Source organism: Hemitrygon akajei, chromosome 30, assembly GCF_048418815.1.
Source record: "Hemitrygon akajei chromosome 30, sHemAka1.3, whole genome shotgun sequence".
Lineage (NCBI taxonomy): Eukaryota > Metazoa > Chordata > Chondrichthyes > Myliobatiformes > Dasyatidae > Hemitrygon > Hemitrygon akajei.
In genome coordinates, this window is record NC_133153.1 from 10066930 (window position 1) to 10083032 (window position 16103).

The 16103-nt window shown below is 51.6% G+C and overlaps 1 protein-coding gene and 1 long non-coding RNA gene across 4 annotated transcripts in view; one reads left to right on the plus strand and one right to left on the minus strand.

The window, feature by feature from the left end:
- Positions 1-16103, minus strand: part of adamts17 (ADAM metallopeptidase with thrombospondin type 1 motif, 17) — a 429617-nt gene that overhangs the window by 397269 nt on the left and 16245 nt on the right. For all 3 annotated transcript variants that reach the window (XM_073032969.1, XM_073032968.1, XM_073032970.1), the window contains exons 2-3: positions 9854-10134; positions 6057-6213 (exon numbers count right to left, since the gene is read on the minus strand). In XM_073032969.1, coding sequence (XP_072889070.1) covers positions 6057-6213; positions 9854-10134 — 438 coding nt within the window. The remainder of the gene's footprint in view (positions 1-6056; positions 6214-9853; positions 10135-16103) is intronic.
- The window catches only part of LOC140718798 (uncharacterized), a 34450-nt gene continuing 27802 nt past the window's right edge, over positions 9456-16103 (plus strand). Inside the window, exon 1 of the long non-coding RNA XR_012096792.1 lies at positions 9456-9836. This is a non-coding gene — a long non-coding RNA (uncharacterized lncRNA). The remainder of the gene's footprint in view (positions 9837-16103) is intronic.

Sequence of the window (16103 nt, forward strand, 5' to 3'; positions counted from 1 at the left end):
GAACACTTCATTAGGTACCTTTTTTATCTAATAAAGTGGCTACTGAGCATGTTCGCTGTCTGGCTCTTCTCCCCTGACCTCGTTTTCACCCAGAGGAACACTAGATTTCTTAGTGTGTTTTTGCACCATTCTCTGTAAACAGGGGTTCCTAACCTGTTTTATGTCATGGACCAATACCATTAAGCAGTGGTTGGGAATCCCTGTTCTAAAGACTGTCATGCATGAAAATCCCAGGAGATCAACAGTTTCTGATATGCTCAAACCACCCCACCTAGCACCAACAATCATTCCATGGTCAAATTCACTTAGATCACAGTTCTTCCCCATTCTGATATTTGATCTGAACAACAACTGGACCATATCTGCATGGTGGAGCAGATATATGGGCCAAATGGCCTAATTCTGCTCCAATGTCTTATGGACCGAGTTGCCGCCACATGATTAGCTGATTCAATATTTGTATTAACAAGGAGTACCTAATAAAGTGGCCACTGAGTGCACCCAGGTCACAGGAACTGCAAGGCAATTGCTCGACTGCTTCTGCTACTGTATCATATTCAAGTTCATTATCACTAACAGATGTCGTGGAATGCTTCGCAGTAGCGAACAGTGCACGACAAAAATTACTGCAAGTTATGAAGAAAGAATGAAGTGGTACACAAGAGAGATAACAAGGTGATTTTCATGGGCCATTCAGAAATCTGACAGAGGGGAGAAAACTGTCCCTAAAACTTTAGTGTGGGTCTTCAGCCTCCTGATGTTAGTAAAAGGAGACAGCATGTTGCGGATGATGAGAGTCCTCAATGATGATGCAGTCTTCTTGAAGCACCACCTCTTGAAGATGTGCTCTATGTTGGGGAGGGATGTGCCCATGATAGAACTGGCTGAGCTTTCAACTTTCTGCAACCTCTTTTTATCCTACACGCAAGAGGTTTCATACCAGACAGTGATGTATCCAATCAGCATGCTCTCCTCATATCTATAGAAATTTGCATGAGTTAATGGTGACATATCACACCTCCTCAAACTCCTAATGCAGAGCCATTGGTTTGCCTTCTTCATGATTGCATCATGGGCACAGGATAAATCCTCCAACGTGTTAACTTCAAGGAACTTGAAGCTAATACAATGCCCAGGCCAGGATGCTTCCAACTTCATAGCAAAGAAGTTTACACAGGAACCATCATTGGGAGATTCCTCAAAGCCAACCAAAATACATCTCAAAAAGCTCGTCACAGATGCAGCTTAATAGAATGAACAAGCTGCAAACAAGGAACAAGCATATAAACATAGAGAAGTACAGGAGTGCAGGTATAAATCTCTTAACAGTGCACCCCCACACTCAATCTCAGATAGAGACTCTGCTACCCAAAGGAAGGTCCTGGATGAAAGAGTTCCCAAACTGCTGAGAACGTTCGAAAGGTTAAAGGAGAAATTTGCATTACATGGCCGAGTGGGGTTCAATATTTATCACATGTACATTGAAACACAGTGAAATGTGTCATTTGCATTAACCACCAAGGGCATGCTGGGGGCAGTCTGTAAGTGTCACCACACATTCCAGCATCAACATAGCACGGCTATAATGCTTGACATAACAAAATACAAGCAGCAAAATAACAAAACAAGCCCCATTGCTCCCTCCCACCCACGCATACACTGTCCTCCAATGCCAGGATAGGGCATCTTCTTCGGCTCCAGCATATTTGGGATCACAGGCATTGGGCTTCAACTTCCACAGGAGACTTGCAGAGATTCAGACTCCGTTCTTACCAACTTTTCCATTTCGGAACATCCTAATCGGAACAAGTCACCTGGTTCAGGAAAACATGCCCAGAAGGGATGACAATGAAGACAGAAGGAGAAAACAACTGATACAAATAGTCTGATGTGAAGGCTGCATATTCTTTATTACTGCTCGTGTTTTATATATTCACCACAGAAATGGAGATATCACAATACACATTAGACCTGAGATCATGCCAACAAATAAATGCATTGCTGGTGCATTTATGTACTGTGTATTTCCAAGTCTTGCCTTTCCAATATTTTTAACCCTTAAGAGAATCAATCATAAGGCCATAAGATATAGAAGCAGAATTAGGCCATTTGGCCCATCATGTCTGCTCCACCATTTCATCATGGCTGATCCATTCCCCTCTCAGCTCCAATCTGCTGCCTTCTTCCCGTATCCTTTCATGCCCAGACCAATCAAGATTCTATCAACCTCTGCCTTAAATATACACAATGACGTGTCCTCTGCAGCCACCTGTGGCAACAAATTCCACAGGTATACTACCCTCTGGGCTAAAGAAATTCCTCCTCAACTCTGTTCTAAATGGACATTCCTCTATTATGAGGCTGTACCCTCTGGAGTTAGACTCCCCCACCACAGGAAGCTTCCTCCCCAAATCTACTCTTTTGAGGCCTTTCAACATTTGATGAATTTCAATGAGATCATCCCTCAATCTTCTGAATTCCAGTAAGTACAGGACCAGGTCATCAAATGCTCTCTGTACAATAAGCCTTTCAATCCCAGATTGATAGCCAAACTAACTGTATAATATGTGATCTGTGACCCAAGGCCATTAAGTACCATTTGCTAGAAAGTTTTTTTTAAGAATACAGTTAGCATGAAAATGAAGCGGAAAAACTCAACGGCTAAAATATCCAGCAAACAATAAGACCAGATAAGCAGTTTTCCAGGCGTGGTTAGGAATCAGTGTAAACTAAATGCAAGAAACAGCTGCCTTGCTTCATGGTCTCCTTATACAGTCAGGAGTTTAAGCAATTGTTGCATCAACAATTCCTATACGTTTCCCCTCAATTTTAGTCAAATTTAACAGACAACAAATAAAGTACAATAAAAAAAGTTAACAGAAACAAAACAATGTATAAAGCAAACACAGGTACAGTCATCCCCTGAAGGATAATACACAACAATATCAAACTTCAAAAATCTTATCAGTGTCTGTCAAAGTACAATCCCACTGGCTAAGGAAGTTTCTCCAGAATTCCCTGGTGGATTAACTGTTTTACTTTAATTCATGTAAAAGGAAAAATAGTTTACTGTTTTTCAGATCAAATTTTTCCATTATCTGGAATGGTCACTGCAACTTTCTCTAACATCTCCAATGCCCCTGCAGTATTTTGTGACATGTACAACTTCTCAACTCCAGCTTCATCTTCAAATCTTAATTGCACCCTTTCCAATCTTTCTTTAATACCTATTTTGTAACCAGGAACATTAAAACAGTGCAGTCTAAGGCTCTACCCAAGTAAAAGTTACCTGCTTCTCAATTCCCTATGGAAAAACTTCCTCCAGTTGGTTTGCCTTCTTAATATTTAGAAAGGCAAGGCCTCATTAATCAACATTACAAACATCATCAATTTATTGTGTTTTCCAGTTACTCCAGCCACTGTTATTTAAACATTGGATTGATGAGCCAAAAATCTTCATAATTCCAACAGATGATGTTTATTTGTCCTTTGCCAAACCCAACTGCCTTGGCCCAGTCCCAAAGGATGTTAATTCATGAAATTTGACAGAAATAGAACTATTGAGACTACAATTTTGAAATGTTATAAGTGGAGGCATAGAGAATCACTGCAATTGGAGTGCAGCTTGTCCACTGTAATCAGTGTCTTCCTTCACAACTAACTTCATCTTCAGACTACAGACCAAGGCAGGGAGCAATCTGGTACACTGATTAGCCAACAAATGAAGTTTAAATCCTAAACTGAAATTTAAAATTAGAGTAACCAAAGAGATTTTTTTTAAAAATGGCTGCATGACAATCAATCCAATGGAATTGCGGACTTGAAACATCTGAAGTAAAAAAAAAGAAAAATCACATAACCTCAAGTTAAATGGGAGGATAGAAAAAAAAGATTTTTGCACAAGATAACATGAATCTTCAAAGAATGTAAATCGTGTACCAGATCTATTTGGATCCACTTGCCAGACTTGCTCCTGATCCAGCTACCCTCCAAAGGCAAGTGTTCTCTCACGAAGCAGAGCAGACCACGTACTCACCAGGTCTCAGACAAAGACAAGGCAACATCCTGGAAAACCTTGATGGCCCTTTAGCCACTCACTGCTCCCAATAGCTTTGAATATTTATAAAGGACTCTGATAATCAAATATATGCAAAGTCTCAAGTAATTAAAGTAGCAATGAAAGAACTGCTTATGTTCTAGAAATTAACAACAAAAACTTAAACAGTCGAGGTTGAGTTTGTAAACCGCAAGAGTCTCAGCCAGTACATGATTCAGCTTTGCTACTGCAGTGGGGACAACAGCAATGCAGCAAATAGTTCAAGTGTGTCTGTACATTACCTCTACCTCAACTGTGACTCCCCAAGATCAGAGGTAAGCAGACAGGAGATGGGTGAAGCACGCAGCTCTGTGGACTAGGATCCAGCTGACCACAGTGGTCAGAGTGAGGGAGAGCAGCCACAGAGAGCTGAGCCCAGACAGCCCTGTAATGTTTCAAGACTGAGATGACTGGCCATCTACCTCTGCCCGAGATACATTGCCAGCCAGCGATAAACTTCCCCCTCAATTCCCACCAACATTAATTTTGCTGTGGTTCCACCTTGGCACACTTTCTCAAATGTATCTACCCTCACTTTCATTTGGTGTTCTCTTTAGTTCAGTTTGAATCAAAGCTTTTAATGAGATGTGTAGCAGTGCTGCCAGCAGAAGCCAAGCTTGAGCAAGTACCATTTGACAGCACCATCCACAACACTTCCCATTAACCTGACATTGCACATTGGTTAGACACATGACAGTGCTGCACTTGTCCTGGAAATACAGCCCCAGTAAATTCTGGAGAACCACAGCTGGCACGCTGTTGCAATTGGCATGACACCAGAGAATGCTATCTGTTCTCAGCACCTCATGGTATGAATCAATTTGACTGAAGAGGATCCCTTGGAGAAACAGAGAAATTAACATATTAACTGAAAAATCCGGGGTGCTTTCAAGCCCAGATGAAGGCAAGGATCGTCATGGAGCTACTTCCTCCCAAATGCTGTACAGTTGTCTGCCTGGATATGGCATGATTGCACAACTTGAGTCAGTATTTGAGGGTGAAGTACTCCTTAGCTGCCTGTGGCACGGGACATCTGAAATATAACCTATAGCCTTGAAAATCTTGGTCACATATCCTCCAGTCTTTTAACACAATTTATTCAGCCTTAAGCAACATGAAAGCTGTCATCATAGCGATGCTTAACTCCATACACTATCACCATTCAATAATTCGTGAGTTGTTTCTCTGCCAACAGATGCTACCTAAACTTTTTCCAAACTTTTCTGTACTTATTTCACCTGTTACACAGATTGCAATGTTACTTGTATCCCAGATATGATTTCCCATTTCTACTTTGTTAGCACAATCAGTGTCTAAGAATATGGTTTTCTCCAGGGCAGAATAACTAGAAATCCATCTTCTCTTTTTTAATAAAACGGTACCAATTGTCACACCATGAGAAAATTCCAAGTCACCAACTCACCATTTTCCTGCTATACACCAGCAGAAACGATATGGGAAAAATCCAATCACATTTACCTAATGATAACTCCAGCAATACAGGTTCAAATCTGGACAATGTGAAGTGTGCACATTCTACCAATGAATATGCTCTGGATTTCACACCACGTTTCGAAGATATGCTATTTGTAAAGCTAGTTGCCATTGTGAATTTTCCTTTGTCAAAGTGGGATGTGGGAGGTAAGGGAATAGGGATGGAAGGGAAGGGTAGAGCTGATGGGCATGTGAGAGAGGGAATGGGTTACAGGAAATTAACATGCAGAATGGAATTTAAGATTCCTCTTTGCTGTAACTGAACAGGCCAAATCACTTCCTTCTTTATCATAAGAAAATAAGAGAAAAACTTCAGAACAACTTTTTCTGAGATATTTTCTAGAAATTTGCTCAAGGGTTTACAAGATGATACTGACCATAATTCATTGATTGATTTATAAAATATGATTACAGTCCAGCTATTAACATGCACACTATCTTCTGAACATCTTTATAAAAGAATTACCTTTGATCACCTTGCAGAAATCAGAGATGTGATTCTTTTTGGATGTGAGAGACCGTCTGTGCCTGTAGATCCGATGAACTTCTCCACTGAATGAGGAGTTGATTTTGTTTACAGGTTCTATTGACAATAGATCATCACCGATCTGGATATATCCCAACTAAAAGTAGGAAAAAAACTGCTCACCAATTAGGAAAATGCCAGCACAGTTTGCCCAATTCCTGTACCAAATATGATTCTGCCAATTCCTTCATTAAAAAGGGTCATGACCAAAAAATTCCTAGTGGAGGTCCTCAATACAGAGAAAAATATAAAAGAATTCCCATAAAACTGGAGTGCTCATCACTTTTATTCAATTTGCCCAATGGCACTGGAACTTAATGCTTCTCAAACTAAGAAACCTTACATTTTAACCCCTCTTTCAAACCCCACTTTGCTTGTTGGTTGCACATGAAATGTTTTATCAAAGCTGCAAGACATTTCACTATGTTAAATATGCTATATAAATGTAGATTTGTTATTTCTGGCATAACATACAGGGCCAGACCAAGTCCTACTGGTCCCTGACCTCTGATGCAGCCAATGAAAAGGTGATAATTTACTGAGATACCACCTCAATATGGTCCCTTCCAGCCATGCTGACCCACAACTGTTGATTTAATCCTAATCACAGGACAATTGACAATGACCAATTAATATACCAACCAGAATGTTTCTGGACTGTGGAGGGAAACCAGAGCACCCAAAAGAAACCCACACGGTCATGGGGAGAACATACAAACTCATTACAGAGAGCAGCAGGAATTGAACCCATCGATGGTAAACTGTTGTACTAACCACCATACTGCCCATACTATTATTGTTGAGATTTATAATACAAGTCTCAACTGTCACAGTAAAAGTTAAGTGAATTTGGGAAAGGATTATACAAAACATAGAAAACCTATAGCACGATACAAGCCCTTCGGCCCACAAAGCTGTGCTGAACATGTCCTTACCTTAGAAATTACCTAGGGTTACCCGTAGCCCTCTATTTTTCTGAGCTCCATGTACCTGCCCAGGAGTCTCTTAAAAGACCCTATCGTATCTGCCTCCACCACCGTCACCAGCAACCCATTCCACGCACTCACCACACACTGCGTAAAAAACTGACATCTCCTCTGTACCTACTTCCAAGCACCTTAAAACTGTGCCCTCTCATGCTAGCCATTCCAGCCCCGGGAAAAAGCCTCTGACTATCCACATGATCAATGCCTCTCATTATCTTAGCAGGTCACCTCTCATCCTCTGTTGCTCCAAGGGAAAAAAGGCCAAGTTCACTAAACCTATTCTTATAAGGCATGCTCCCCAATCCTGGCAACGTCTTTGTAAATCTCCTCTGCACCCTTTTCCACATCCTTCCTATAGTGAGGTGACCGGAACTGAGCATAGTACTCCAAGTGGGGTCTGACCAGGGTCCTATATAGCTGCAACATTACCTCTCAGCTCCTAAACTCAATCCCACAATTGAAGAAGGCCAATGCACCATATTCTTTCTTAACCACAGAGTCAACTTGCCCAGCAGCTTTGAGCGTTCTATGGACTCAGACCCCAAGATCCCTCTGATCCTCCACACTGCCAAGAGTTTTACCATTAATACTATATTCTGCCCATCATATTTGACCTACCAAAATGAACCACCTCACACTTATCTGGGTTGAACTCCATCTGCCACTTCTCAGATCAGTTTTGCATCCTATCAATGTCCCGCTGTAACCTCTGACAGCCCTCCACACTATCCACAACATCCCCAACCTTTGTGTCATCAGCAAATGTACTAACCCATCCTTCCACTTCTTCATCCAGGTTATGGACTCTGGGCTTCCCAGTTAAAATTAATACAATCCAGAGAAATTATGATCAACTTTCCTAGTAAATCGTGTCCTACAATTGTTCCAAGTATACATACCGAGACCAAACATCAAGTTTCATCAACTTGGTGAAAAATCACAGATGGAGCAGTCTGAAGGCCTCCCTCAGGGTGAAAGAGCAACACTTTGTATTCAGTCTGGGTAACCTCCAACCTGATGACATGAATATGGATTTCTCCTTCTGGTTAAAAAAATACCTCCGGGCTACTCCTCTCTGGCCTTTTACCTCTTCTCACCTACCTATCACTTCCCCTGGGCCCCCACCTCCTTCCCTTCCTCCTATGGTCCACTTTCCCCTCCCAGATTCCCTCTTCTCCAGCCCCTGACCTTTCCCAACTTCCTGGCTTCACCCTCTTTCCGGCTAGCCTCCCTCCCTCCCTCCCCCAAGCGACCTTTTGCCTCTGGTGTCTTCCCCCCTTCCTTCTCAGTCCCGGCTGGAAAGGTTGACCATCTATGCACATCCGTGGATGCTACCTGACTGGCTGAGTTCCTCCAGCATTTAGTGTGTGTAGTTTCGGATTTCCAGCCTCCGCAGACTTTCTCATGTTTACGGTGTTGGTCCTTTGGTTGTGCAGTGAAGCTCGGCGCAACCATTGCAAAGGTTACTGTGGGGGCGGAGTGGGGATAATAGAGGGTCCACAGCCCAGGAACCTGTTAACACAGGCCACCGAGGACTGAGCCTTAATTTGATGAGGAATGTAAAAACGGATTTGTGCCGATGTACTTACTGTACATGTCATCTTGAATTAGTTATAAAATTAAAAACACTCGAGTTCGTATTTGAAGCCTCAAATTTCAAACGCTCCTGTCCTCAAATACCTAATAATAATGCAACGAGGAACCCTTTGCACGAATCAGAATATTCTCAAGCTTCTCTTCCAGTTCCCAAAGTTTTGTTTGCAATCGCCATCAATCTGCAAAAGTGACGGCATCCCGTCTTTTCACTGCAACTAGTGCAGAAATGTCGTAACACTTTACATAAACCGAGTGTGGTATGTGTAGCTCGGGGGAGAGACAAAAATGAAAATACTGTTGTACTTCCGAAAATGCTAATTAATTCGCCTTCTAAAAAAAAATCCAGGACTAGTCTTCTATTAGAGCTTCAAAGCCAGAACGGCACTGAGAACGGGACCAAAACAAATGCAAACTGCGCCGCGACCTCTGAAGAAAACATCTGTTCATCAGCGAGAGATGTTCGTCCCCGGGGTCGCAGCACTACCTTCCCCACCAACGCGACATGCAGCCGAGAGTGGGCGTCGCTGGAGACACGTTGGAGCAGAGGGATTCCCCGTCCCCGACACACGCTGTCAACGCAGGTGAAGACGGGGAGTCCGCATCTGTCAAACCTGCAAACTTCAGCCGATTCTTCTGAAAGTAACGCGAAACAAATTGGGCTCGGAGAAAGGGGGTCCCCGATCGGAAACTCTGCACAGTGTGACTAATTGAGTTTCTGTTATTGATTCAGATTACATCTGTCGTTTTATTTGTTTTCTGAAAGTAAGCAATCAATCGACTACCAATAATGTGAGCGTTTCTCTCTCAGGCATCCTGTATTAGGTAAAGTCGCAACAACTTTTCAACTGGAGTCGGAATCAGAGTATTCGGGAATCCATGAGACGATTTTTTACCCCCGAATAACTCGCATTCAGGACTCTCATCAGGGACCGGAATCCTTGTCTGCCCCGTTATGTAAACCCGTCACACCTGACTCTGCTACAGAACTCGGTCATCCCGAATCTACTAACAAGCCTTCGCCTTTACCCAGGGTAACTGCCCCTCTAGCCCGCGTAGCGACTGTCTACATGACGAGAACATTGGGACCTCTCCCACCAGCACTCAGAGCCAGGATGGGCCGAACGAGCTGCGACAGAAGGTGCGAAGGACCATTACCAATCCGCGGCAGGTGCTTAGGGAGGCGAAGGAGCGGCGGCGGTGGCGGACGTGGCCGCTGTAGAAGCAATGGTGCTCGGTGGGGAGACGGCCGATACCTCGGCCCCGCTCCTCCACGGTGAAAGCCGGCGCCAAGAAGCGAAGCCCACGCCTCAGCGACAGCACCAGCTCGGTGCCCCAGGCCGGCAGCGCCAGCTGCAGGTGCTCCCCGGTCCGGCCCGCTACTGCCCCTGCCCCGGCCCCGGTGCCCAGGCTCCGCGGAATGGTCAGCTCGGTGGCCGCTGCAGGGAAAGCAAAGGGGGCAAGTTACAAGGGTCATGAAGGGAACAAACAACGGGGGGGGGGGGGGGGAGCGGGAGGGCAATGAATGAGTGTTCCGTGGTGGGGAGCGAGTGAACGAGGGGACGGGCGGGGGAACCAACCGGAGGGGAGGGTAGTCAGTCAGTGAGTGAGTGAACCGGAGGGGGGGGGGGATCAGTCGGTGAGTGAGTGAACCGGAGGGGGGGGGGATCAGTCAGTGAGTGAGTGAACCGGAGGGGGGGGGGGGGATCAGTCAGTGAGTGAGTGAACCGGAGGGGGGGGATCAGTCGGTGAGTGAGTGAACCGGAGGGGGGGGGATCAGTCAGTGAGTGAGTGAACCGGAGGGGGGGGGGGATCAGTCGGTGAGTGAGTGAAACCGGAGGGGGGGGGATCAGTCGGTGAGTGAGTGAACCGGAGGGGGGGGGATCAGTCAGTGAGTGAGTGAACCGGAGGGGGGGGGGGGGGATCAGTCGGTGAGTGAGTGAACCGGAGGGGGGGGATCAGTCGGTGAGTGAGTGAACCGGAGGGGGGGGGGATCAGTCGGTGAGTGAGTGAACCGGAGGGGGGGGGGATCAGTCGGTGAGTGAGTGAACCGGAGGGAGGGGGGATCAGTCGGTGAGTGAGTGAACCGGAGGGGGGGATCAGTCGGTGAGTGAGGTGAACCGGAGGGGGGGGGGGATCAGTCGGTGAGTGAGTGAACCGGAGGGGGGGATCAGTCAGTGAGTGAGTGAACCGGAGGGGGGGGGGGATCAGTCGGTGAGTGAGTGAACCGGAGGGGGGGGGGATCAGTCAGTGAGTGAGTGAACCGGAGGGGGGGGGGGGGATCAGTCAGTGAGTGAGTGAACCGGAGGGGGGGGGGATCAGTCGGTGAGTGAGTGAACCGGAGGGGGGGGGGAATCAGTCCGGTGAGTGAGTGAACCGGAGGGGAGGGATCAGTCGGTGAGTGAGTGAACCGGAGGGGGGGGGGGATCAGTCAGTGAGTGAGTGAACCGGAGGGGGGGATCAGTCGGTGAGTGAGTGAACCGGAGGGGGGGGGGGGGGATCAGTCGGTGAGTGAGTGAACCGGAGGGGGGGATCAGTCAGTGAGTGAGTGAACCGGAGGGGGGGGGGGGATCAGTCAGTGAGTGAGTGAACCGGAGGGGGGGGGGGGGATCAGTCGGTGAGTGAGTGAACCGGAGGGGGGGGGGGATCAGTCAGTGAGTGAGTGAACCGGAGGGGGGGGGGATCAGTCAGTGAGTGAGTGAACCGGAGGGGGGGGGATCAGTCAGTGAGTGAGTGAACCGGAGGGGGGGGGGGATCAGTCAGTGAGTGAGTGAACCGGAGGGGGGGGGGGAATCAGTCGGTGAGTGAGTGAACCGGAGGGGGGGGGGGATCAGTCGGTGAGTGAGTGAACCGGAGGGGGGGGGATCAGTCAGTGAGTGAGTGAACCGGAGGGGGGGGGGATCAGTCAGTGAGTGAGTGAACCGGAGGGGGGGGGGGAATCAGTCGGTGAGTGAGTGAACCGGAGGGGGGGGGGGATCAGTCGGTGAGTGAGTGAACCGGAGGGGGGGGGGGGATCAGTCAGTGAGTGAGTGAACCGGAGGGGGGGGGGGGATCAGTCAGTGAGTGAGTGAACCGGAGGGGGGGGGGATCAGTCAGTGAGTGAGTGAACCGGAGGGGGGGGGGGGATCAGTCGGGTGAGTGGAGTGAACCGGAGGGGGGGGGGATCAGTCAGTGAGTGAGTGAACCGGAGGGGGGGGGGGGGATCAGTCAGTGAGTGAGTGAACCGGAGGGGGGGGGGATCAGTCGGTGAGTGAGTGAACCGGAGGGGGGGGGGAATCAGTCGGTGAGGAGTGAACCGGAGGGAGGGATCAGTCGGTGAGTGAGTGAACCGGAGGGGGGGGGGATCAGTCAGTGAGTGAGTGAACCGGAGGGGGGGATCAGTCGGTGAGTGAGTGAACCGGAGGGGGGGGGGGGATCAGTCGGTGAGTGAGTGAACCGGAGGGGGGGATCAGTCAGTGAGTGAGTGAACCGGAGGGGGGGGGGGGGATCAGTCAGTGAGTGAGTGAACCGGGAGGGGGGGGGGGGGGGATCAGTCAGTGAGTGAGTGAACCGGAGGGGGGGGATCAGTCCTGGAAGTGAACCGGAGGGGGGGGGGATCAGTCAGTGAGTGAGTGAACCGGAGGGGGGGGGGGATCAGTCGGTGAGTGAGTGAACCGGAGGGGGGGATCAGTCAGTGAGTGAGACCGGAGGGGGGGGATCAGCGTGAGTGAGTGAACCGGAGGGGGGGGGGATCAGTCGGTGAGTGAGTGAACCGGAGGGGGGGGGGATCAGTCAGTGAGTGAGTGAACCGGAGGGGGGGGATCAGTCAGTGAGTGAGTGAACCGGAGGGGGGGGGGATCAGTCGGTGAGTGAGTGAACCGGAGGGGTGGGGGGATCAGTGAGTGAGTGAGTGAACCGGAGGGGGGGGGGGATCAGTCGGTGAGTGAGTGAACCGGAGGGGGGGGGGGATCAGTGAGTGAGTGAGTGAACCGGAGGGGGGGGGGATCAGTCGGTGGAGTGAGTGAACCGGAGGGGGGGGGGATCAGTCAGTGAGTGAGTGAACCGGAGGGGGGGGATCAGTCCGTGAGTGAGTAACGGAGGGGGGGATCAGTCGGTGAGTGGAACCGGAGGGGGGGATCAGTCAGTGAGTGAGTGAACCGGAGGGGGGGGGGATCAGTCGGTGAGTGAGTGAACCGGAGGGGGGGGGGGATCAGTCAGTGAGTGAGTGAACCGGAGGGGGGGGGGATCAGTCAGTGAGTGAGTGAACCGGAGGGGGGGGATCAGTCGTGATGAGTGAACCGGAGGGGGGGGATCAGTCGTGAGTGAGGTGAACCGGAGGGGGGGGGATCAGTCAGTGAGTGAGTGAACCGGAGGGGGGGGGGGGATCAGTCGGTGAGTGAGTGAACCGGGAGGGGGGGGGATCAGTCAGTGAGTGAGTGAACCGGAGGGGGGGGGGATCAGTCGGTGAGTGAGTGAACCGGAGGGGGGGGGATCATCAGTGAGTGAGTGAACCGGAGGGGGGGGGATGTCAGTCCAGTGAGTGAGTGAACCGGAGGGGGGGGGATCAGTCAGTGAGTGAGTGAACCGGAGGGGGGGGGATCAGTGAGTGAGTGAGTGAACCGGAGGGGAGGATCAGTCAGTGAGTGAGTGAACCGGAGGGGGGGGGGATCAGTCAGTGAGTGAGTGAACCGGAGGGGGGGAGGATCAGTCCAGTGAGTGAGTGAACCGGAGGGGGGGGGGATCAGTCGGTGAGTGAGTGAACCGGAGGGGGGGGAGGATCAGTCAGGTGAGTGAGTGAACCGGAGGGGGGGGGGGATCAGTCGGTGAGTGAGTGAACCGGAGGGGGGGGGGATCAGTCGGTGAGTGAGTGAACCGGAGGGGGGGGGATCAGTCAGTGAGTGAGTGAACCGGAGGGGGGGGGGGATCAGTCGGTGAGTGAGTGAACCGGAGGGGGGGGGGATCAGTGAGTGAGTGAGTGAACCGGAGGGGGGGGATCAGTGAGTGAGTGAGTGAACCGGAGGGGGGGGGGGATCAGGTCGGTGAGTGAGTGAACCGGAGGGGGGGGGGATCAGTCGGTGAGTGAGTGAACCGGAGGGGGGGGGGATCAGTCGGTGAGTGAGTGAACCGGAGGGGGGGGGGATCAGTCGGTGAGTGAGTGAACCGGAGGGGGGGGGGGGATCAGTCAGTGAGTGAGTGAACCGGAGGGGGGGGGGGGGATCAGTCGGTGAGTGAGTGAACCGGAGGGGGGGGGGATCAGTCGGTGAGTGAGTGAACCGGAGGGGGGGGGGGATCAGTCGGTGAGTGAGTGAACCGGAGGGGGGGGGGGATCAGTCGGTGAGTGAGTGAACCGAGGGGGGGGATCAGTCGGGGAGTGGAGTGAACGGGAGGGGGGGGATCAGTCAGTGAGTGAGTGGAACCGGAGGGGGGGGGGATCAGTCGGTGAGTGAGTGAACCGGAGGGGGGGGATCAGTCGGTGAGTGAGTGAACCGGAGGGGGGGGGGGATCAGTCGGTGAGTGAGTGAACCGGAGGGGGGGGGATCAGTCGGTGAGTGAGTGAACCGGAGGGGGGGGGGGATCAGTCGGTGAGTGAGTGAACCGGAGGGGGGGGGGATCAGTCGGTGAGTGAGTGAACCGGAGGGGGGGGGATCAGTCGGTGAGTGAGTGAACCGGAGGGGGGGGGATCAGTCCGGTGAGTGAGGTGAACCGGAGGGGGGGGGGGATCAGTCGGTGAGTGAGTGAACCGGAGGGGGGGGATCAGTCAGTGAGTGAGTGAACCGGAGGGGGGGGGGTCAGTCAGGTGAGTGAGTGAACCGGAGGGGGGGGGGGATCAGTCGGGTGAGTGAGTGAACCGGAGGGGGGGGGGGATCAGTCGGTGAGTGAGTGAACCGGAGGGGGGGGGGATCAGTCAGGTGAGTGAGTGAACCGGAGGGGGGGGGGGGATCAGTCGGTGAGTGAGTGAACCGGAGGGGGGGGGGGGATCAGTCGGTGAGTGAGTGAACCGGAGGGGGGGGGGGATCAGTCGGTGAGTGAGTGAACCGGAGGGGGGGGGGGTCAGTCAGTGAGGGAGTGAAACCGGAGGGGGGGGGGGATCAGTCGGTGAGTGAGTGAACCGGAGGGGGGGGATCAGTCGGTGAGTGAGTGAACCGGAGGGGGGGGGGATCAGTCGGTGAGTGAGTGAACCGGAGGGGGGGGGGATCAGTCGGTGAGTGAGTGAACCGGAGGGGGGGGGGATCAGTCAGGTGAGTGAGTGAACCGGAGGGGGGGGGGATCAGTCGGTGAGTGAGTGAACCGGAGGGGGGGGGATCAGTCGGTGAGTGAGTGAACCGGAGGGGGGGGGGATCAGTCGGTGAGTGAGTGAACCGGGAGGGGGGGAGATCAGTCAGGTGAGTGAGTGAACCGGAGGGGGGGGGGATCAGTCGGTGAGTGAGTGAACCGGAGGGGGGGGGATCAGTCAGGTGAGTGAGTGAACCGGAGGGGGGGGGGATCAGTCGGTGAGTGAGTGAACCGGAGGGGGGGGGGGAATCAGTCGGTGAGTGAGTGAACCGGAGGGGGGGGGGAATCAGTCAGGTGAGTGAGTGAACCGGAGGGGGGGGGGGATCAGTCGGTGAGTGAGTGAACCGGAGGGGGGGGGGGATCAGTCGGATGAGTGAGTGAACCGGAGGGGGGGGGGATCAGTCAGTGAGTGAGTGAACCGGAGGGGGGGGGGGATCAGTCGGTGAGGTGAGTGAACCGGAGGGGGGGGGGGATCAGTCGGTGAGTGAGTGAACCGGAGGGGGGGGGGATCAGTCGGTGAGTGAGTGAACCGGAGGGGGGGGGGATCAGTCGGTGAGTGAGTGAACCGGAGGGGGGGGATCAGTCAGTGAGTGAGTGAACCGGAGGGGGGGGGGGGATCAGTCGGTGAGTGAGTGAACCGGAGGGGGGGGGGATCAGTCAGTGAGTGAGTGAACCGGACGGGGGGGGGGATCAGTCGGTGAGTGAGTGAACCGGAGGGGGGGGATCAGTCGGTGAGTGAGTGAACCGGAGGGGGGGGGGATCACGTCCGGGTCGAGTGAGTGAACCGGAGGGGGGGGGGGATCAGTCAGTGAGTGAGTGAACCGGAGGGGGGGGGGATCAGTCGGTGAGTGAGTGAACCGGAGGGGGGGGGGATCAGTCGTGAGTGAGTGAACCGGAGGGGGGGGGATCAGTCAGTGAGTGAGTGAAACCGGAGGGGGGGGGGATCAGTCGGTGAGTGAGTGAACCGGAGGGGGGGGGGGGATCAGTCGTGAGTGAGTGAACCGGAGGGGGGGGATCAGTCGGTGAGTGAGTGAACCGGAGGGGGGGGGGGGATCAGTCGGTGAGTGGAGTGAACCGGAGGGGGGGGGGATCAGTCGGTGAGTGAGTGAACCGGAGGGGGGGGGATCAGTCGGTGAGTGAGTGAACGCGAGGGGGG